This window comes from Mauremys mutica, chromosome 14 (genome assembly GCF_020497125.1).
Source record: "Mauremys mutica isolate MM-2020 ecotype Southern chromosome 14, ASM2049712v1, whole genome shotgun sequence".
Classification (NCBI taxonomy): domain Eukaryota; kingdom Metazoa; phylum Chordata; order Testudines; family Geoemydidae; genus Mauremys; species Mauremys mutica.
The window spans coordinates 43,671,707-43,693,628 of NC_059085.1; the positions used below are offsets into that span (position 1 = coordinate 43,671,707).

Genomic DNA, 21,922 nt, shown 5'->3' on the forward strand with positions numbered 1-21,922 from the left:
CCCAATCCTCACAAACAGCTTGCGGTTCCAGGATGCAATGGCCCAGCTGAGCTCCTTACTGCAGCGTTCACAGCAAAGGAATCACAGAGCACAGCGGGGGCAGCAGTGCCTTGGGTAAGCTCAGGGGACACCAGGCAGGTCATATCTGGATCGTCCTGCTCCACGGAAACCTGTGGCTGGTGCTTGTGTCTTTCCAGGTGCCTGGCAGCCAGGGGGTAGATGGGCGGGTGGGAGAAGCACAGGAATGGAGCCTGGATGCTCTGCCACCCGATGGCATCACGCTGAGCTTCGAGTCTGACTGGCCACCCCAGTCCCTGTCCCCCACCCGACAGCCGGGAGCCCGACGTGCTGCGCACCCACAGACTGGCTGGCACTGGCCCCCCAGTGGCCGGGCGAAGGGAGGAGGGTCAGACTGCCCCCCCCCCCCGCAGTCTCGGGCAGTTCCGCGGGCTCCGGAGCCCGCACACAGGCCGGGGCTTGGCTGTGCGCCGCCGGGGGGGGGGGGGGCGGGGGAAGGCGCCGCCCGGACACCCCGGGGAGGGGCCCCGCCGCCTGCGGCCCCTGGGGCCAGCGGGAAGGGCCGAGCTGCAGGGCCCGGGCTCCGGGCGGGGCAGGGCCCCGCCCGGCGCACTGGCCCCGCCCCCCGAGCCAAGCCGGGCTCCGCAGGGAGAAGCGCCGCCGGCGGTTGCTAGGGCCGTGGCGCGTGTTGTTATGGGCGGCCCGGCCCGCCCGGAGTTCTCGCGAGGCTCCCCCGGCGGTTGCCTGGAGACTCGGTGACTCCGCCGAGCCCGAGCAGCAGCTGCAGGAGCCATGGTGAGGGGGGGGACCCTGGGGTCGAGGGGGGCGCTTGGGGGAGCCCCAGGGTTGGAGGGGTCCCCTGGGGGAGCCCCTGGGATCGAGGGGTCCCCTGGGGCGCTGGGGGGAGCCCCAGGGTTGGAGGGGTCCCCTGGGGGAGCCCCTGGGATCGAGGGGTCCCCTGGGGCGCTGGGGGGAGCTGCAGGGTTGGAGGGGTCCCCTGGAGTGCTGAGGGGAGCCCCTGGGATCGAGGGGTCCCCTGGGGCACTGGGGGGAGCCCCTGGGTTGGAGAGGGTGGCTGGGGGGAAAACACTGGGTTCAGGGGTCCATTGGGGGGCATCAGCATTTGGGGCAGGGTTCTGGGGCAGGCAGCAGAATTGTCCCATTTCCTCTGTGCCTGGGCACTTTGCTCGGGACTGAGGGCTGCAGTGGCCTTCCTGGAGCTGCAGCTGGGCTGGTCAATGCCCCGAGCTCTGGGTCACACAGTCCTTCCGGGTGACGGGTCATTCTGAGACCTTGGCTGCACCAGCCCGTGGCACCTGTTGCCTTCCCCTCAAGTGCATGCCCCTAACTCGTCACAGGGCTCAGGCTGCTCCAAAATGCCTTGGCTGGTTAGGACAAGTTCCACCACATGGGATCTGGGTGAGCGAGGACACACCAGACATAGCATGGGGAGTGTGAGAGGGAGCCATGCATCCCAGTCCCCAGCACCAGAAGTAGCAGTACCAGTGCAGTCTTAGTTAATTGCTCTGGTGTGGAGTTTCTTGTACCTTTACTGACCCTCCAGCCCTCTCAAAGCTGCACCCCTGGCCTGTGTGGAACTGGATGATCCCACCTTGTGTCATCTCATTGATAAGAATGACATCCACACCCAGTGGCTCCCCAGCAGCCCAGGTCGGTGGCACCTCTGTAGGTCTGAGCTATGCACGCCTGTCATGTATATTGTTTTCTTTTCTAAGGCGCCCAAAAAGAAAGGTGACAAAAAAGCCAAGGGGGGCAAAGCTGCAGCGGTGGTGGATGCTGTCCCCCCGGAGGACATGAGCAAGGATCAGGTGAGAGCTCACAGCATCTCTCCTAGGGCTCTCTGCCCTAGGGCTTCACATGGCCACCGAGCTCCTGGCGAGAGGAGGCTCCCATTTGTAAGGATTATTGGTGGCACAAAGTGCACAAGCTTTGGTTCAACCCATGGAGATGGCAGATGGTGAAGGTTAGTAGCAACTGCACCATCCCTCACATGCCTGAACTATTTGCATGGGTGTCACAAGAGTGGACTCGTTGTGGGCTTTGGGGTGTAGTTGGGTTCCCAAAGGGTTTAACCATCTCATCTCTCCCTCTCCAGAGCTTCCATAACTTCCCTGTGTCCCTCATCTAGCCTGCACTCTGTTGCCCGTGAGCAGGATTCTGTGCCCTCCTCTGCACCCTGTTCCACTGTCTAGTAGTTATAAAAGGTTTTCTGTGACACAGTCTAGCATTTCCCTGTTAGTCTGAGCGCTATGTCTTGTTCTGTCTTTTGTTTCCTATTGGAAACAGCCCCCTCCACTCACTCTGATATAGATGTATAACCCTTTTAGAACTTGAATTACTGATGAAATCAATGTCTGTTGCTAGGGCATTCATACACCCCATGCCATAAATACACCTTCCTCTTCTCTCCAGGCCCAAGCAAACTAATTCCTCAAGTGGTATTCGTTCAGATTCAGGTCTATGATTGTTCAGTCAGTGGTTTGATGATCTGCAATCATGCGAGCTGCTGCGCTTTCATCACATCTTAAGTGAAGCCAGTGCTTGACAGAGAGAACGGACTAGGTGCTGCGCAAAGGGGAGTTAGTGATTCAGGAGGTAGCGCTCTTCCCTAGTTTATTATTTAGTATGGTAATGTCCCAAGGCCCACTCAGGGTCAAGGCCCTGCTTTGCTGGCTGCTATACAATCACATATGAAGGCATGAGCCCTGACCCAATGTCCCTGCAGTCTAAAAGAGGAGCCTGCAATTCTGAGTCAGAATTGGTTGTTAATGAATGCAGCACTGCTCTTCCAGATGACAAATAGATCTGCGGGTCTGTTCTCTTCCGATCAATAAAGATGCCTTAGCTCCCTTTCCCAGAGGTCAGGGTGTTAGTCCCAGTATCCATATCTTAATGGCTAATTACAGCCTACCTCCCTAAACGCCCTGTGGTTTCTGTTGGATATGGCATCGTCACTTCCCCTCCTAAATTTCTGTATCCTGTTAAACAGCTGCCATGCTCTACCCAGAGGAGGCTGTAGGGATTGCTGTGGGTAGTTTGGAAAGAGCTTTGGGCCCGCAGAGGGTGACAGGTGCTAGAGAGACATAAGTCAGCAATTTTGTGGAGGAGAACTCCCCCACCGGTGCCTTCACCAGCTGCGCTTGTTGGCTCTGCAGCTGGAGGAGCACATTGTGCGTCTCCGGGAGGAGCTGGACCGCGAACGGGAGGAGCGCAACTACTTCCAGCTGGAGCGTGACAAGATCCACACCTTCTGGGAGATCACCCGTCGGCAGCTGGATGAGAAGAAGGCGGAGCTGCGCAACAAGGACCGTGAAATGGAGGAGGCCGAGGAGCGGCATCAAGTGGAGATTAAAGTGAGAGGCTAAGGGAGGACGGTTAGTGGATTCCAGCTCTCCTTACGGGTGCCACAGATCCTTCCTTGGCTGTGCCCGTAGTTAGTAGCACCCGGTGTTCTTTGAGTGAGCCCTGAGGGGGCAAAGGGAATTGGGCAGGACACTAGCAAGGGGTGTCTCAGGCAGTATTTCAAGTTCAAATGTGTTCTTGCCAGCATCTGCTAATGCCCCTCTTCCCAAGCCCCTGCAGAGGGCTGGGTCCCCGCTGCTGGGCTCCCCCTGCTCCCATCCCTGTCTGTGGCTTTACACCACTGAGGTCCTTTTTCCCAGGTTTACAAGCAGAAGGTGAAGCACCTGTTGTACGAGCACCAGAACAACATCACAGAACTGAAGGCAGAGGGCACTGTGTCCATGAAGCTGGCCCAGAAGGAGCACCGCACCCAGGAGACGGAGCTGCGCAAGGATATGCGCACCTTGAAAGTGGAGCTAAAGGAGCAGGAGCTGGCCAATGAGGTGGTGGTGAAAAACCTGCGCATGGTACGTTGCTCTCAGGCAGATAATCATGGGGCTGGAGACACCTTAGCTGCAGGGCTTCTCCAGCCTCCTCACCGCAGCCTGGAAGAAGAGAGCAGCAGAGACGCCGGAGCAAGTCAAGGTTTGGGTGGTATTGGCATGTAACGGAGATGGGAGAGCCCAAGGTTAGCTTGTCAGAGAAGGAGGCGAGAGGAGGCACCTGGCTGAGACATCCAGTCTCTGAAGGGCTGAATGGAGACTGATCAGTCCCTGACTCTCGCACCATCCCCATAATGTGTAATTAAGGGGTCACCCAGTGACATCTGTGGGAGAGCTATTTAGAGTCACTGATGGAAGTCTGTCCTCCTGGGGCTGGGAGTCAGCCAGTAGGTTCAGTGCCGCAGGAGTCAGAATCCAACCCAGGGCTGGAGAACCTGATGACCAGTAACTGCATGTGTCACTTTGCAAACTGCAGTAGGATTGGTAATCAAACCATGGGCTCCAGGGCATCAGCTGATCCCCATGGGGTCAGGAAGGATTTCTGGCATGGCCAGGTGCATTGTGGGAATTTGTGTCCTCCTCAGACATTGGTCATTTCCTGGGGCAGGATATTGGGTAATATGGACCAAAGGTCTGATTTGATCTGGCAGATCCAGTGCAGTTCCCAGAGCTATGCTGGGTGCTGGTGCACTGACATGGGGGTTACTGTAGGCAGAACCAACCTGGTGTGTGCTGCACAAGGAACCCTGGGGCATGGTGGAGCAGGCACTGGAATCGGTGTTTGCCAAACAGAAATGGCCAAAGTCAGTGGGGAAAGAAATGTCCCCGGAGAGTGATACTGTCCCTAAGCCAGGGGGAGTGCCCCTGAAACACACCTGCAGGTTCAGTGCAGGCTCCCTGCATGTCCCAGGTGTCTGAATGTAGTCCATACATCCGGGGGCACACTCAGCAGCCTATGGCAGAGCGGGCATTACTGGCACAGCAGGTCAGCAGCCCTCAAGCCTTTCGGTGATGGCTTTTCACTGCAGCCAGGTGCGCAGATGGCCTTGACTCTGAGCTTGTGAGTAGGGGAGGATTTCTCTCTCTGTTTGGCTATCCAGGTTTAATGTGCAGCTTCTCCCTGTCAGAAACAAGAGGAGGAGATCACACGGCTGCGCAGCGACTTTGAGAGACAAGTGAAAGGTCAGTTCCTATTTGGACTCCTGTATGAAACCCAGAGTGAGAGCTGCCTTACCACTCATCACACTGTGCCTCCATGGGCTCCCTCCCCAGAGCAAAACAGGGCCCCGCTGGTGGATGCCATTCTCCTCCTCCTTCCCTCTTCTGCTGCTTGTGGCCTGTAGGCTGAGTGGCTTGTTTGAATTCCCAGGAGCAGCTTGTCTGCGCATGTAGAATGGATCAGAGCAGCACCAGCTGCGGGTGCTTTGCTGCCACTCAAGGTTGGACTCAGGTCTCACTCTGCACTGCCTGTCTCCATGTGGCAGTGCAGCCCTGCTCCCCCCATCTCTGTCGGGGGGGGATTGTTTAACACTGTGGTCTGGCGGGCACCACAGTGGGCACCAAGCAGTAGGTAGTGCCCTTCACAGCTGCTTACTGGCTCTCTGGAGCTGCAGGGCTCTGAGGCTGGAGGAGACTTTACAGGCACTTTGGCCTTGTGCTGGTACCTCTTTATTACAATGTGGTTTGATTTGCATGGGCTGATTACCTGAGTGTTTCTAGTGCTCCCATGCCTATGGTGTCTGGGCACCGCCGTCAGCCAGGCTTTCTGGGCATTCCCTTCCATGATTCTGCTGTAACTGCTCCATACACTAATGGGAGCTGATATGGCACCATTAATGGGCATCCTTTCCAAGAGTACCATCCCCATAGTGTGGACTGACAAGCAGCTTGTAGCAGCAGCAAAGGGGTGCTCATGCACTGGGTCCCAGCCTGTCTGGCCTGCCCTATGGGGTGGTCACTCAGCTATGTGTGGTGCTTCCCTTCAGAGATTGAGGCCAAGTACGACAAGAAGATGCGTGTGCTGCGGGATGAGCTGGATCTGCGGAGGAAAACAGAGATCCATGAGATCGAGGAGAGGAAAAACGGACAGATCAACACGCTGATGAAGAACCACGAGAAGGCCTTCAGTGACATCAAGAACTACTACAACGACGTCACCCTCAACAACCTGGCACTCATCAACACTCTCAAGGTAACGCTCGCCTGTGCCCGGCGCCGGAGTGGGGACACAGCTGGGCCAGAAGCCCAGTGTGGAGAGGACTGACGCTTTCTTGGAGGTGACAGTTCCTGCCTGTTAACTCTACGCGCATTTCAGTATTGGCTTCCCATTGAGTGCCGTCCACTGCAGGGGTTTTCCCAGCTGCTTCATATGCTTTGTGAGCACCATCACCTCTAATCCTGAGGAGTGGTGACACTCATACACAATTACACTCATGAAGATCATGCAGCTGCTTTATAAACATCCCCATTGTAAGCCATCTGCTAGGATGCTGCTGCAGCAGTGCTACATGCAGTGCTTGGGAGTCCTGCAGGCCTGGGGTCTCCTGCTGCGATGCCCCATGCTGGCAGCCCTGCTCAGGGACTCAGTACTTGTGTATCTGCCCCTGAGAACAGGAGCAGATGGAGGAGATGAAGAAGAAGGAGGATCACCTGGAGAAGGAGATGGCGGAAGTGCTGCTTCAGAACAAGAGGCAAACAGAGCCCCTGCAGCGGGCCCGGGAGGAGGTGGCCGAGCTGCAGAAGAAGCTAGCCCACTACGAGAAGGACAAGGAGGCACTGGCTGTGAGTCAGCTGCTCGGCTCCCATCCGGTTTAGGTCCCATGTCTGTAGTGTCTCTCCCACTCCTTTTCAGAGCACTCCTTGTGCTGTGTCCAGGGTACAGACTGGGCTTGAATAGTGGCCTTTGCTGGTCATCTGGGAACTACACTGACAGACTCCAAAATGGAATCCCCTTCAGTGGTGCTTGGCTTACGCTGGTGTCCTCAGCATGGCATCTGGTGGGGATCCCCGAACTCGGGGTGCAGAGGATCTCACCCTAGTGGAGGAAGGGGAATAATGGATTCCTGCCCCCCAGGGCTGACTCCTGAGCCGCACGTGTCTTGTTAAGAGAGAGAGGATTCTGTGCGGGTGATGCCCAGCTTGGGGAGCAGAGTCTGGTATTCTCCTGTGCCGCCTCTCCCCTGCCCCAGGAACCCATAACATGAGTCTAATCTCATTCCCTTTCTCCTCCCCTCTGCAGAACACAAAGGCCCGTTTGAAAGTCACTCAGAAGGAATTAAAAGACCTTCAGTGGGAACATGAAGTGCTGGAGCAGAGGTTCAGCAAGGTGAGAGCCATGGGCAGGAAGTGAGAGCACCTGAGCATGGGGAGTTCCCTTCCCACCCCAGCCCCCTCTGAACAGCTGGGATCCTGGGGTGAGATGATGTCACAATGGTAACGTTGTAGATGACTGCACAGGCCTCAGCTCAGCCTGGGGTTGTCCTGGGTTCTGACACCCTCTCCGTTCCGTGTGAGCGGCTGCCTTCTCTGAGCTCTCTCTCTGCTCTGCCATCTCCTGTGCTCAGTGGACAGGCCCAGCTTTGTACTTGACTAAACAATAACACATGCTCCACTGGTCCCTTCCTGGCCTGGGGTTGCCTGGCTGCAGCATTAGGCCAGGAGGAAGACAAGAGAGATTGTTGCTGAGAGTCTCCCTGCTACGGTGAGGGAGTGCTGGATACAGCACAGCAACAGATCACCACTGTGGAGCCCCAGCCTTTCCACTGGAACTAGCATCCTCAGTCTCTCCTCTAACCGCTGGTTTTAGGATGCTCCCTGCTCTGACCAGGTGGATTCTGTTACTGGCATGCCAGCCTTCAGAGAGCATGCTTCAGATTAAGTGCTTGTAGCCTGAGGGTCTTTCCCCCAGCTGAGTGGGTTAAGACAGCATGGAGCTTGTCTGCAATTCGCGGAGAATCCCCAGCAATGTGAACATTGATAGGAGACCTCATTAACAAGCTGTCATTGAGGCAGCAGCATATTCAGTGCATTTGGAAATAGGCTTTGGAGGATATGTCTTAATTCAGACACATTAACTAGATAAGAGCCAAGGTTCTCTTAGTTGCTGCTGCTAACATCTGCCATTCCTACCCGCTGCAAGGCGAGTGGGTGATCCCTGTATGCACTTGGCATTGGGGTTACTCTGAGGGCCAGAATAGGGTCCTGGGGTCTCACAGCCATAGACTTTAAGGCCAGAAGGGACAAATGTCACCATCTAATCTGACCTGCAAAGCACAGGCCAGAGAACCTTACCCAGTAATTTCTGCATTAAGCCCATAACTTTGGTTTGAGCTATAGTACATCTTTGAGAAAGACATCAGTCGTGGTTTAAAGATTCGAAGTGATGGAGAATCCATCACGCCCCGAGGTCAGTTGATCCAATGATTAATTCCCCTCACTGTTAAAAAAGGAGGAGACTGTGGCTACCAGAGGATGGTTTCAATCCATCAGCCTCTGGGCCCAGCATGCTGCCATGGCACCGCTCTGCTAGGAGCCAGGATTCATGGTTTCTCTTCCCATATCTGTTCTTGATTCATGGCGTGACCTGGGGCCAGTCTCTCAGCCAGCCCATCTTGACCTGGGGATAGTAATACCTGCCTCTCAGAGATGACCTGAGGATTGGCTAATGTTTACAGAGCACTTGGGCCCCTTTGGATAAGCACAAAACGTAGCTGTTGAGGTGGAAACTAGGACAGGAGCTGAGCATACAGTGCAGAGGAATGAAAGTGGGCTAAGGGGGAAGACCCGCGTCCTACGGGGAATCCGTCTGGGGCAGGAGCTGTTTGGTGGGGGTAGTTTATGACATTCCTGGCTCTGGCAGGTACACTGTGCTTATTAAAGTCAGGCCCATGGGGTGCATGTGCTAAAGAACACACATGCAGTGGTGCTGGCTGGGGAGAAATGCTCCAGACTCCTCATTCCTCTTGCTTCACGGGGAGGGATTTTCCCATTGGGAGTCGGGTATGTTAACTTCCACTGAAGTTTCCAGTATTGGCCATGTCAGGGGCATGCCACCCAACCTGGTGGCCCATTGGTCAGTCCCAGTGTGGCTGTTCCTGCACTGCAGTGCAGAGCAGATGGTTTTGAAGGCATGGCATGGAGCTCTCCTTGCTAACTGGGTGTGTGGCTCTCTCCTGAGCAGGTGCAGGCAGAACGAGACGAGCTCTATCAGAAGTTCACCAAAGCTATTAATGAGGTACAGCAGAAGACTGGCTTCAAGAACCTGCTGCTGGAGCGCAAGTTAAAGGCCCTCTCCAACATACTGGAGAAGAAGGACGTGCAGCTTAACGAAGTCCTCTCAGCCTCCAATCTCGACCCCAGCGCCCTCACCATGGTCACCCGCAAACTGGAGGTACCGTACCCTGCTTCAGGGTCTTGGGGGAGAGATAGGAGCGGAAGGGTCACTTCTTGCTGGGCTTGCCCCCTCCCCGCTTCAAGGGTTAGGGCTTGGGGTGATAGGGCTGCACCGGGGGGCCGGGCCTGCTCTGTGGCTAAACATGGGCTAAATCTCTGGCCTTTTAACCTCCGCACCAAAGAGTTGAGAGCAGTCTCTGTAGCTGGAGAGGGATCCTGCTGGAGGCAGCAGGGGGCTACATTCGTGGTGCAGACAGGCTTGGAGAAGGCATCAGAGAATGGTCCCTTTGTGACCAGGCGGGAGCCCTCTCCTTCTCCCTGCACCCTCTGAGGAGCGAGGACCAACCTTGTGGGACCCCACACTCTTACTCCCGCCTGGTGGCTAGCTGAGCTTGGTAGTTTTGTCAGAGTTTCTGCTCTGTTAGCGCAGCCCCAGGCTTGTGGTGCAGGAGGAGAGGCCCAATAGAGTGGGAGGACGGGAAGATTCACCCCTCGTCTTGGGAGAATTTCACCTCTAAGATGTGTGTAGAGCTGGGGTCCTGGCACACCCAGGGAAAAGCCCTGACATGGTCCATTGTCCTGCCAGAATCCCTAGGCTACCGCTGTGGCAAGGGGATGGGTTTCAGCGGCCTCCTGTCACTGCCATGAAGGCCATTGTATGGGTAACCCCCCGGGGCACTAGGATTCTCCTCGCATGAGGGGCAGGCTCAGTGCTGAGTCTCGCCTCCGCAGCTGTGGAAAGGGCTGGGCCGAGTCCCATCCCACAGGAGAATTGTCGGGGCTGCTGATTCCTTTGTGTGCCAGGCTCCGCAAGCCGGGCACTGTGCTTGTTTGTACACTGTCAAGGTGAGGGATGGAAGCACCCTGAGCAGCAGCCTCACCCAGGCTTTCCCCTGGCCAGCTCTGCGGAGACAGCCTTCTCCTGGCTGGCCCCACCCCCGGCAATCTAAGCAGGCTCCACTCTGGCCATGCCACCACGTGGAGCTGGAAGGCGATTCCTCGCTCGAAGTGTCATACTGGGGCAGCAGCCTCTCCTGCTGCCTGCACCTCTAGAGCGACACTGGGATTTTAGCAGGTAGCTCAATGAGAGCTAGCACGGGTATGTCTCCTGGAGCTGGCAATGACACCTGCCAGCTCTAGTGGAGGCATACCCGGGGCTTTATGGCCATGGGGGCTAGTGGGGACATAATGACCAATGATGAACTAAGATTAATCTCACTAGTCAGTCCCCGTCCCCCCCCCACACCACCTGCTTTCCTTCCTGGCTCTATGGCTCACAGCAGGCTCTGGGACGTCTGGCACCCTAAAAATACATGGCAGGGAGCTCCTGGGGCGAGGGGAGAACAGGCTTAGTGATTCCACATTCCAAGCAAGTGGCAGCAGTAACAGGAGAAGCAGCACTTGTCTGCCTTTGTCCCAGCCCAGCTCGAACGGGCTCAGGACTCAGGAGACCTGGGTTCCTGGCTCAGCCATGGATTTCCTGTGTGACCTGGGGCCAGTCACTTCATCCACCCCGTGCTCAGCTTCCAGCACTATAATGGAGATACAATTTCCCTCCCTCCCTCCCTGTGGTGTTGTGAGGATGAACCAGTAACAGTGCTGTAGTGCTCAGACACTGGGGATGGAATGAGCTCCACTGCCTGGCCTGGGGGGAGCAGATCACAAAACACATTCTTCAGAAACCACCAAGGCAATGATCTCTCCAGCAGCTGCTGGCGGTGCTGGAGTCTCCAAATTCCTTTGCTCAGCTGCCTCTTGCAGGCTACATCTACACTGCAAAGCTTCCGGTCTGTAACTCTGCACTGGTGCCGTGTAGCCCGGGCCCTGGCGTTTGAGCAGTTAGGTGACGGAGCGGCAAAAATGCAGCCCTGGCCTTCCCCTCACACTAATGTTAGCAGAGCGGCACTGTTGGTACATCTCAGGACCGATTTAACTAGTGTAGACAAGCTCTCGGTGGCACCAAGGTCAGAGGCCCCTGGTTGGGTTCTGGGAGCGGAAAGGCCAGGCAGCATACGTGAGGCACAGCCACCTCGCCTCATCACAACTCCATACCCCGCCAGGGGTTCCTTTCATAATATGGCCCCAAACTGGGGGTCCCCTGCCTTCCTGAGACCAGCCCGAGCAGGGCCCTCCACCCTGTTGTTCGTTTGCTGCCCTCTGCAGAGCACAGGCTGCTGGCAAGTCAGGCACCTCATGCTTAATAGACACATGTGCAGCCTCCACACATCCCACAGCTTCTGCAGCAAACCAGCCGCTTAACCGAAGGGAGAACACTCCTGAACCCCAGAATGTCAGACCAGGTGTAGCAGTTTGACAAGGGGGCTCAGAGAAAGGGCCCTACTCAGCCACCAGGGCCCTGGATCTCCTCCAGTCTCCGCTTTCCCCAGCTGCAGAGAGCCCGGGGGTCTGTGCTAGGCTGGCTGTCAATGGGCACTGGGCACCCAGAAGGGCTGGATTCGGACCCTGTGGTTGTGAGGCAGGAGGGTGGGATCGGGTGGGGCCTGCTTGTCATGGGAAGGTTTCAAGGCACTCTTAATGCCTCCCTGGGGACTAAGGTCGTACTCCATAGAGTGGCCTGAGGATTCCCTCTGTCGTATCTGTGGCTTGGTGCTGGGAGGAAACCAGGCTGGAGTGGGGTGACGTGGGCTGCGAGCTCCCGCAGTGCCGTGCAGGGGCATGGGCTTCTCCGCAGTGTTCGTTACCTAAGGGAGCATGAGGCCATGTCTAACCCACCAGAAGCAACATAAACTGGCGGCAGGCAGCACTAAGGCATCTCAGTCTCTGGGTCAGTTACACTGAGCAGGGTTCTGAGGTTATGTTCCGGTCCCTCCTGCCAGCAGGCACCACCTCCTCTGGCAGCACTGTGGGAACCTTGCCATGCCAATCTCTGCAGCTTTCCCGTGGCACCATGCTGAGCTGGGCTCTGACCCATGCCCGGGGGACCCACCCAGTAACAAGGCTCTGATCTCCCTTCCCAGGACGTGCTGGATTCCAAGAACAACACCATCAAGGATCTCCAGTACGAGCTGGCCCGAGTCTGCAAGGTGAGGAGAGGGGACCCTGCTTCTCTCCCGCCCCAGTGGAACCAGGCAGGGTCAGCGCTGGGACATGCCACATGGTCACATGCCCTGCAGGGAGAGTCCTCCTGTGCAAAACCTAATGGGGATGGAGGAGAAGCTCCAGGACACTGCTCCTCCGTGGCTCTGTTAGACGTCATCTCTCCTGCAGGAGAGGAGGCAGTGGAGGGGCTGTTCCCGCACACGTGTGCACAGACAGACACAGCCTTTGCCCAGCACCTCCCTTGTGTCAGGAGTTTAATCCTCTTGATTATGTGGCAAAGCTAGAAAGAGCTGGCCAGGCAGCTCAGCCCTCTGGCACGTTGGCATCTCCTATTGTGTGGGCAGCCCTTGCTGCTGGGCAGGAATTAGACACACGGTGCTGGTTCTCTCTGTGAGGGGGTTACCCAGGGACCCCCAGCACCCAGACTGGCTCAGGGCCCGAGATCAGGTTATGATGACAGCCCCCCTTTGCCCCTGCCGGGCACCACCGGGGATGGTGCAGGAGTGGGTGCTCTGCACGGGTAGGCGCTAGCTAGTGAAGACCTGTGCGTGGTGTGCACGTCCCTGGGACTTACACTCTGCTTCACTTCCAGGCACACAACGACTTGCTGCGCACCTATGAGGCCAAGCTCACAGCCTTCGGGATCCCCCTGGACAACGTGGGCTTCAAACCACTGGAGACCACAGTGATGGGACAGACGCTGGGGCAGGGCCCAGCCGGACTGGTTGCTACCCCAACCTAGCACTGCTGGGCACGTGCTTGTCCATCACCTCTTGGTTACGCTAAATATTGTCAGCAGCCTCCCCACGTGCTCCTGTCCCAGCACCACAGGGAGGGGGCTGGGCTGTGGCTCTGCCTCATTAAACAGACCCCAGAAAGGTTTTTAAGCAGGCTCCAAAGGAACCGTTTTTCACTTCCCAGGGCAGGGCAGGGCCGGGCGCAGCGTGGAAGGAGACCTCTCACAGCCCCGTGTTCCCTTGCCTAGAGAACGTGCCAGCCAGCCAGCCGCTAGCTGGCCCCTGGGTAGCACAGCACCGTAAGCAGGGGTGTCGCCACTCCAGACCACACCCATGGCATCCATATGCAGCCTGTTCTCAGCCAGCCCGGCACCCATAGGCCTCCCAGCTAGGCCCTCTCCTGCCCTGGGCAGGGGCTGGAGCCCAGAGGCCTGCATGGGTCTCCTCTGTATGCCCAACTCTCTGCCTCGGGAAGAGGGATGAGCCCTGCTGGCTCTGGAGGGAGAACTGGGTGCCTGAGCAGCAGAGCCATGCTGCCCTTCCTGGAGCTGAGCTCTCCGTCTCCGTGGCTGCTTTACCACTCGGATCCGCAGAGCTCGCTAACGAGCAGCTGAGTGCATCAGGCTAAGGCGAGTGCTGCTGAAAGAACCCTTTAATAGCGTGGGCCCCCCCCCACGTCACTTCCTCCGGCCCATCTCTGGAGCCAGGGCCAGGGCCAGGCCGGCCGCGGGGGCCGACCTGCTCTCCCTTGTGCTCTAGCTCCCCTTGTAGGTGGTGTAGGAGAAGGGGCTGATCAGCAGAGGGATGTGCAGCTTCCGGGTTTGCTCTGTGACCGTGAAGACAACCTGGCAGAGACAAGGGAGAAGCAGGTTACGTGTGTGACACAGCGTGTGCTGGCTCGGAGGAGCCTCGGCCCCACAGCAGTTTGATCTCTCGCAGACGGTCCCTAAGGGACTGTAGGAGCAGCGCCAGGGCGGGAGGAAGTGCGACCCTTTCCCATTGACAGTGAGCGGCTCCAGCTCTGCCGGGGATTGCTGGGGACAGAGCTGCAGATTAGCCGTGCAAAGTGCTTCTGTGCTGCACTGAGCCCTAGTCACTCTGACATGGCAAAGGCGATGGGTGGGGAGCGGGGAGACGGGGCCAGAGTCTGCCCCCTTACGCTGCTGTCAGTCTGGAGCCGCTGCCCTGCCAGGCCACGAGGCAGAGTTTACAGTGGAGTATCAAAGAGTTTGACCCTTGGGCTCCAGTGCATTTGTAGCATCTGTGGCAACCTCCCCTGACTTAGTGGAGGATTCTGGAGAGGCAGTCACAGAGCAACCCGTGTCCTGGGCGTCAGGCACTCCACGTGCTCCCTGCCTCCCGGGTCTGCACATGCTAGCGTTGGCACTGGCTCTGTAGACAGGGCTGATTCTCCTCGCTCCTGCTTTAACCCAGGTGAGAGAGATTGGGCCCAGACATGCTCCTCGTTAGCAGATTTACCTCCACATAGGGGTAGAAGCTAGTGTAGCCCAGTTGCTGCCAGTAAGCCCCAGTGTCGAAGTGCAGCTTGTATGTGCCAGCCTTCATCTGCCCAGGAGTCAGGCAGAGCGGGCAGTGCCCATCCACGTTGGCAGAGCTGAAATCCAAACGAGTGTATCAGACTGAAGCTGTCCACCGCTCCCTCCTTGGTGGCCTGGAGCCTCCTTGCTGGGAGCCAGGCCCAGCTGTTGGGATGACGTGCTCCCCCCATGAGCAGAGCAGGAAGCAGAAGGCAGAACAAGGAGAGGAGTGACAGCAGGGGAGAGCGCCTGGGGGTGGAGCAGGCAGGGGGGTCGTTCCAGACGGCAGGAGCTGCTCCCAGGGACTCCAGGAGACGGTTTTTGGGCAGCACCACCTTGTGCTGTGTGTGCATCACTCCGCCCTGGGAGTTGACGGGGAGATTGAACCGTAGTGGGTCACGTCAGAGCACAGGATCTGTCTCCCCACACCCACCAGGCCTTTGCACTTAGGGGGGTTGTGGGGTGGCCTTCCCCTTCCAGGGGCAGCCCATCTGCCTCACCACACCTACCTCTTCATCAGCTCCATCCACTGCAGCCCGGGGCCTTCGAGCCGGGACAGGTGCATGGCCAGGCCTGTGGCGGGCTGGCCTGTCAGAGCGTTTACCGCGTGGATGGTCAGGGAGCTGCTAGGGGCCTCGGACATGTTTTTGACCTGGGACACAAGATAATGAGCCAAGCGGGGCCCCTCACGCCTGGTCCCCAAAGCCCCACAGCCACTTCCCCGCCCCACGGCAGTGCCCACCACACGGGGTCGCACGGGCGAGCACTGGCGTGGGCAGCAGAACAGCGTCTCCGCGCTCTGGTAAACGGGGAGGGCTTGGAGGGCAGAGCGCAGGGCACTCAGGCCTGCTCTACGCTCCATCGCTAGGGTGCTCCAGGCTGGGAAAATCCACCCCCTGCGCACTGTGGCTCTGCTGACCTGACCCCCACCTCACCCTCTCTACGGGCAGCCCAGGCAATGGAACAATGCCTCCGTCAGCCCAGCGGCCATCGCTCGGGGGGTGAAGTCTGAGTCCAACCCTGATGGAAAATCCCCTTCCAGCAGCATGGGGAGGTGAGGCAGGTCCCTGGTCCGATGGGGGGTGAGGCAGGGCCCCTGGCGCACGCCCAGGCCGATGGGGGAGAGGGCATGAGGCAGGGCCCTGGTGCACCCCCAGGTGGATGGGTGTGTGTGTGTGAGGCAGGGCCCTGGTGCACGCCCAAGCCGATGAGGGGTGAGGCAGGGCCCAAGCCTGATTTCTGAAGCCCGCACAGCAGAACTGCTGTCCCCAGCACTGGCTAACCTCATGAACGTGTGGCATCGCCCCAGCAGCTCTGACATAGATCAGGGCAGCGGAGAGCATTGGCCATTTGCCCCACTCCACCCTCCAGTCCCCTCCCTGTGGCACCATTCCCTGTAGCACGTTACCAGGGCTTAGCACTGGGAGCCAGGCCCGGCTCTGTTTGCTGAGCTAGCGAGGCCAGTGAGTAACCTTGGGGCCTCGGCGAGGAGCAGGGCCTGGGGAGGGATGGCCCAGCACCATGGAGCAGCACCAGCCCTTGGCTGCAGAGGGACAGTCTGTCTCTAACACCACCTGCAACAGGGTTCGACCCACGTGGCCAGACAAGGCCCCACACCCCCATGCCCTGTCAGAGCCGGTTTCCAGAGCAGGGGCAGTCAGGATGAGAGCCCTTCCTCTGAGTGGCCCCAAAGGTGAGAAGCCAGGGTAGGGCCAGGAACGGAGTGTCCCCCCGTGAAGCCAGAGGGAGGATCCAGCCTGGTCCGGCTTGTTGTGGGGAATGGTTGATGGGTGAGGGAGGAGCCCAGCTCACAAGACCCCATCCCACCCCGGCCCTGGGCTGCTTCTGGCAAACGGGTCCCAGCAGGGCTCAGTGTGCGGCCTTCCCCGCCTGCTCTGCCGTGGTAGGGGCAGGGGTTGTGTGTCTGGAACTGGCCTGGGTGTTTGTGTGGGGAGCCAAGGGGCAGGGCTGGAGTGGCGATCCCCAGTTACACTTAGGAGGGGAGCCCATCGAGTGCCCGATGGGGCTGTGGTAAGTCCCAGGGAGCTCCATGCCGCAGTGCCCCGCACCAGAGTGTGAGCAGGCTGCCCGGGGCGTGGGACCCTGCCCCTGCTGTGGGACTGCAGCCAGCTCAGTGATCCCCAGCTGAGCTGCAGGGCGCGGGGTACTTACTGCTGGCCCACCCCTACCGCAGGCTCCCCCGGGGCTGCTGTGACGCCAGAGAGCCAGCGAGAAACCCCTTCTCTAAGCAGGAGTCAGGCTGTGCCCACTGCTGCCCAGGCTTTGGGGCACCCTCCCTCTGCTGCTCCTGCCAGCCCAGCTGCTGGGCCTGCCCTCGCCTGCTTCGCCCAGCCGTGCCCTTCACAGGCAGCACAGCAAACCCCACTTCAAGGTGCCAAGGTAGGGAAAAAAAAAGCAACTTTGGACTTGGATGTTTTTAGCCTGTTTTTTTTACCCGGCGGGTTATTGTGCTTTACTCCCCTGCGGGGTCTTGGCAGGTTTTTGTGTGTGTCAGTGGAGCCCTGCCCAGCGTGTGACTGATAAACTCCGCCCCCCTTCTGCCTGACAGCCAATGGGCTGTAAGGATTTTTTTTTTTAAGTGACTGGAGCCACATGATTGGCCATTCCACTGGTTTTGAAAAAGAGGGTGAATTTCACTGATTGGTTCCCCACGGCTATTTAAAGAGCAACAGGACAGCCAGGGCTGAGTAAAGGGTATTACCTCCCTGCCAGCCAGGGAATGGGAGACCTGCCCTGGGTGGGGGTGGAAGCTGCTCACGGGTGGCTGGGTGCTTTCAGATCTGTGGGTCGCTTGTGAGACCCATGTCAGCTTGTGGTGTTTGAAAAAGCTGCCCCCCTCCAGCCAGGCTCTCCCGCCCCAGCTCTGCCCCCCACTGGGGACTCCTGTGCAGCCCCCTGGCAGGCTTGCTAAGTGGGTACGGGCAGCGGTTTGATGGCACTGGCTAGCAGTGGGAGTGTAGAGGCAGCTGCCGAGTCTGTGGCCCCAGCATCTCTAGTAGTGCCCTGTGTGTTAATGGAAGCCCAGCCCCGCCCTCGCCACAGCCTGGGAGCCTCACCTGCACCTCAATGACAGCAGTGGCGGAGGCTGTGAACCCCTGTCCCTGCAGATCTGCAGCCTGCACTGTCAGCCTGTATTGGGGGGCAGTCTGTGAAAGAGAGAGAGAGACACACACACATGGGGCTCAGAGCGGGGCCTTTCCCCTGCAGAGCCGGGCTCAGAGCGGGGCCTTTCCCCTGTGTGGCTGGGCCAGGGCCTTGCTTTCCATTAACTCGTTGCTCACCCTACTAGAGCTGCCAGCATGTTACAATCTAGGGTGACCAGATGTCCTGATTTTATAGGGACAGTCCTGATTTTTGGGTCTTTTACTTATATAGGCTCCTATTACCCCCACCCCCATCCTGATTTTTCACACTTGCTGTCTGGTCACCCTATTACAGTCACAAATGCGCTGCTGTTGGGAAGGGCGGGTGGGTGGCTGGGGGAGCTGCCATGGGGGAACACAGACCAGGGGCTGTGCCTGGCATTGCTGGAAGGGCCAGGGACCGCGGTCGGAGCTGCAGCCAGGACAGAGCCCTGTGGGGCCGTGGCAGTGAGGATGAGCTGGCGGGACACGGTGCGTGGGCGAGGGAGGGCAGGGGATGTGAACAGGAAGGGGTGACGTGGTCTGACTGACGGACAAGGAAGATGATTTAACGGTGCCCTCTGAAGCTCTTCACTGGGAGCCTGCAGCAGCCATCTTGGAACTGGTGTGGCCGGAGGTCCTGGAGACTCCTGCCCTGGCACAGCCGCACAGTCCGAGGGAGGGGCTCTGGCACCACCAGTAATTTCCCATGTGGCCTTGGGCAGCTCCCTGCCCTTGCCATGGCTGTTTCCCCTTCTGTGACACAGGAATAATGGTTTCTCCACCCAGGGCAGGCCAAGAAGACCTGTGACTGCTGGAGAAGCAGGGGAGGAGGCAGCGAGATGGGGCGAAGGGCTGTTCTCAGCCTCCTGCTCCCGGTTGCAATGGACTGCGAAGGGACAAGGGTGGGGCCTGTGTCTCTAGAAAGGCCACGTGTGCTCACATCCCCCAGGAGTGTTCCGTGCCCAGTTCCCAGTGCAACCTCTCTGCTGGGCTCAGGCTCGACAACAACGTGTTTCTACACAACCCAACGTGGGGCTGAGATTTGATGCATTTAAATTAGCTGAATTACCCGAACACGGACAAACGATTGGGCCTCCTACGGGGGGGTCAGTTTCTAGCACTGCAGAGATGCCCATTGAACCCCCCACTGCCTCCCTGCCAAGCACAATTCACTCAGCCCGAGGGCTGGCCAGGCAGGGGAGGTCTAACATGGCACAAGCGCCCAGGAGAAACGGAGAGAGCAGAAGTTTGCCAAAGACATCCTGCAGCGTGACATGGATTGCACCAGACACCTGCCCCTCCCAATGCGTCTCGGTGCAGCGCTCGCCCTTCAGAACCTAGGGCCGTCCATCCGCTCTGTGCAAACGCAACACACGGACGTGCCTCCGACCCAACGCTGCGGCACTCACCTCTCTGTCCAGCCCAGTTCCAATCACACTGATGACGCCAGTCTCCGAGTTGATGGTGAACATCTCTCTGTGGGGTTGTTCAGGTATCTGCTGCAGGATGGAGTAAGCAATGACCCCATTGTAGGTGTTTACACTGTCGTCTGCATCTGTGGCTGTCACTTGCATCACGGAGGTACCTGGGCACGAGTTTAGAGTAACACTGTTTTTCTAGTTCTAGGACACAATGAGATTGGAGACGATTCTCCAGAATGTACTGCCAGGAACAATCCCGCCCTGGCCCGCCAAGGGGGATGGGGGAAGGTGACTAGATCAACCACCAGGCATTTCCCATCCCTAACGTCTGCAGTCACCAAAGAAGGGGAATACGATTATAAGCGCCTCGGGGCAGCGCAGGCTGAGCCATCGGCCCAGAGCCATCGATCTCACTGGGGCGATACAAAGACTAGAGCCCTAGGAGTGTCTCACAGGTAAACGGACAGCACCATTCGGAGCTACATTTACTGTTACCAAATTAGCTCCCCTGTTCTCTTCCAGTTCTCGTACCGCCCCCATCAGCGGTATCTGCACCGAGCACCTGCTCCCTGCCAGCCCCAGAGCCTTCTGGGAAGGTAACTGGTCCCCTCCACGGGGTCTGTAGCGAGGCGGGTGCTCAACCCCAGGATGCCGACTCTCCTGCAGGATCGGGTGGTTGAACTGCTGGGTTGGAAGGGGAAGGAGAGTCTGCTCCAAACCCAGCCATCCGCACGAGCAGCCCGCTCTGGACAAGGCGCCTCTGCTCAGTGGGCAGATTTTAGCCCCTTTGGGTTATTCTGGGATTTAAATTCTTCAAAGCAAAATTAACCCAACACTCAAACAGCCCCCGTCTCTCTCTCTCCTTGGACAGAACCCTCCAAAGCCACATCTCATGTCAGGTGTGTCTCAGCCCCCAGCAGGGGCTCTGCTCACATACCTGGCTTGGCTCCTTCTCCTATGGAGCCTGTGAAGACGCTCTGGGTGAACTGGGGTATGTTGTCGTTCTGGTCGCTCACGGTGATGATGATCTCCATGGGGCCGTCCACGAGCTGCCCATTCGCAGACACAGTGTGGGAATAGAGCTGCAAAGGCAGCACAGGGAGTAAGGCACCATCAAGCCACCCTGCGAGTCCTGCAGCCACCTGGCCACGAGCAGCCGGCAGCGCCCGCCACACCCAGCCACGGTTCCGAAAGCAGCCGGCAGCGCCCACCACACCCAGCCACGGCTCCGAAAGCAGCCGGCAGCGCCCGCCACACCCAGCCACGGCTCCGAAAGCAGCCGGCAGCGCCCGCCACACCCAGCCACGGCTCCGAAAGCAGCCGGCAGCGCCCGCCACACCCAGCCACGGCTCCGAAAGCAGCCAGCAGAGACCCACGTGCCCGTGACGAGGCATCCAGCCAAGCTTTCGGAGATGGGAGGCGCATCTCCAAGCAGCAGGGGCCCTGCTGAGGCAGCGAGCGAGTGCTCTAGGCCTGATTCTTAACGGTGCTGGGGCCCCTCAGCTCCTGCTGCAGCTCTCAGCACCTCGGGGAAAGAACCAGGCCCCAGGGCCAAGTGCTGACATGACCTGGGCCGGGCACAGAGCAGGAGGCAGTGCCCAGCTGAGGTCAGCACCTCCTCTCTGGCTTTACTCTGCCGGGCCTCGGGGAAGAGACCGTGAGGGGGAGGAGAGGGCAGCTGCCCTCTGGACCATCCTGTGACGAACTGGGAATGTTCTTAATGTTTGCTCTGAATACTGTGTTGGTGCCTCAGTGTCCCCTCTGCAGTTCTTAAGTATCTAGGTGGTGGGATAAGGGGGTGTGTGATTGCTGCAGAGGAAGGGGCCAGTGCACCTAAATGCCTGACACTCTGTCTCCTAGCAACTGATGGCCTGGGCCCCTTCTCTGCAAAGGTGCCAACAGAAGGTGTTGGAGACAAAGAGGTCAGGTGACCTCCTGGCCCAGGAAAGGAGCTGAGCAGAGAGGAGAGGCTGGAGGGTGAGTCAGTCTGGAGCTGGCTGGGGACGAGGAGTGAAGTGCAGACGTGGGGGTCTGGCTCACTGCCCCGAGAATGGACCCGGCCGAGGGGTCCGGTTTGCTGTACCTACAAGCTCTGTTTTAGACCCTGTTCCTGTCATCAAATAAACCTCTGTGTTACTGGCTGGCTGAGAGTCACGTCTGACTGCGAAGTGGGGGTGCAGGACCCTCTAGCTTCCCCAGGACCCCGCCGGGGCGGACTCGCTGTGGGAAGCGCACGGAGGGGCAGAGGATGCTGAATGCTCCAAGGAGAGACCCAGGAGGTGAAGCCGTGGGAGCTCTTGCCCTGGAGACTGTCTGCTCCAAGGGAGAGGAGGCTCCCCAAAGTCCTGACTGGCTTGGTGAGGAGCAGTTCCAGAGCATCGCCCGGGGACTCCGTGACAACTGGTGTTAGCGGTGGGATGTCCTGCACCCTGTGAATGGCGATTCTTGCAGTAAGTGACTGGGGAGCAGTAAAACAAAAGGGGGGGATGATGAGGACCAGGCGTGCAGAAGGCTCAGAGAGGGATGGTTTCAGGGGGCGGTTAACCTCTGGGAGTGTGTGACCAGCGAGAAGGACTGTTGGAGTAACGGGGTCCCTCTGAGGGCTGCAGCAAGCAGTCTCAGGGCGGAGGAGCTGCCGCTCGACCCTGGCAAAGAGGTGGTGACACGAGAGGGGCTGGCACACCAGAGTTCTTCCTGGAGACCATGGGGGAGCCAAGAGCACGCAGGCCTGTGAGTCCAGAGCCG

At 58.5% G+C, this 21,922-nt stretch overlaps 2 protein-coding genes across 5 annotated transcripts in view; one reads left to right on the forward strand and one right to left on the reverse strand.

Annotated features, from left to right (window-relative positions):
* Positions 1-13,852, forward strand: GAS8 (growth arrest specific 8). Of its 2 annotated transcripts, none has more exons than XM_044987502.1 (11): positions 1-114; positions 1,755-1,847; positions 3,195-3,392; positions 3,702-3,908; positions 5,012-5,066; positions 5,870-6,075; positions 6,498-6,665; positions 7,123-7,209; positions 9,064-9,273; positions 12,254-12,319; positions 12,928-13,852. In XM_044987502.1, exons 2-11 carry the CDS (start codon positions 1,833-1,835, stop codon positions 13,075-13,077), a joined length of 1,362 nt encoding a protein of 453 aa, XP_044843437.1. In that variant the 5' UTR covers positions 1-114; positions 1,755-1,832; the 3' UTR covers positions 13,078-13,852. The 2 variants fall into 2 exon arrangements, with proteins under 2 accessions (XP_044843437.1, XP_044843436.1); XM_044987501.1 differs by lacking the exon at positions 1-114 and adding an exon at positions 685-813.
* The window catches only part of LOC123349431 (cadherin-1-like), a 16,829-nt gene continuing 8,616 nt past the window's right edge, over positions 13,710-21,922 (reverse strand). For 2 of the 3 annotated variants that reach the window (XM_044987503.1, XM_044987504.1), the window contains exons 4-9: positions 20,115-20,259; positions 19,166-19,341; positions 17,688-17,777; positions 15,120-15,262; positions 14,552-14,687; positions 13,710-13,917 (exon numbers count right to left, since the gene is read on the reverse strand). In XM_044987503.1, the coding sequence (XP_044843438.1) occupies positions 13,828-13,917; positions 14,552-14,687; positions 15,120-15,262; positions 17,688-17,777; positions 19,166-19,341; positions 20,115-20,259 (780 nt within the window). In that variant the 3' untranslated portion in view covers positions 13,710-13,827. The remainder of the gene's footprint in view (positions 13,918-14,551; positions 14,688-15,119; positions 15,263-17,687; positions 17,778-19,165; positions 19,342-20,114; positions 20,260-21,922) is intronic. The other variant, XM_044987505.1, reaches the window with a different exon arrangement.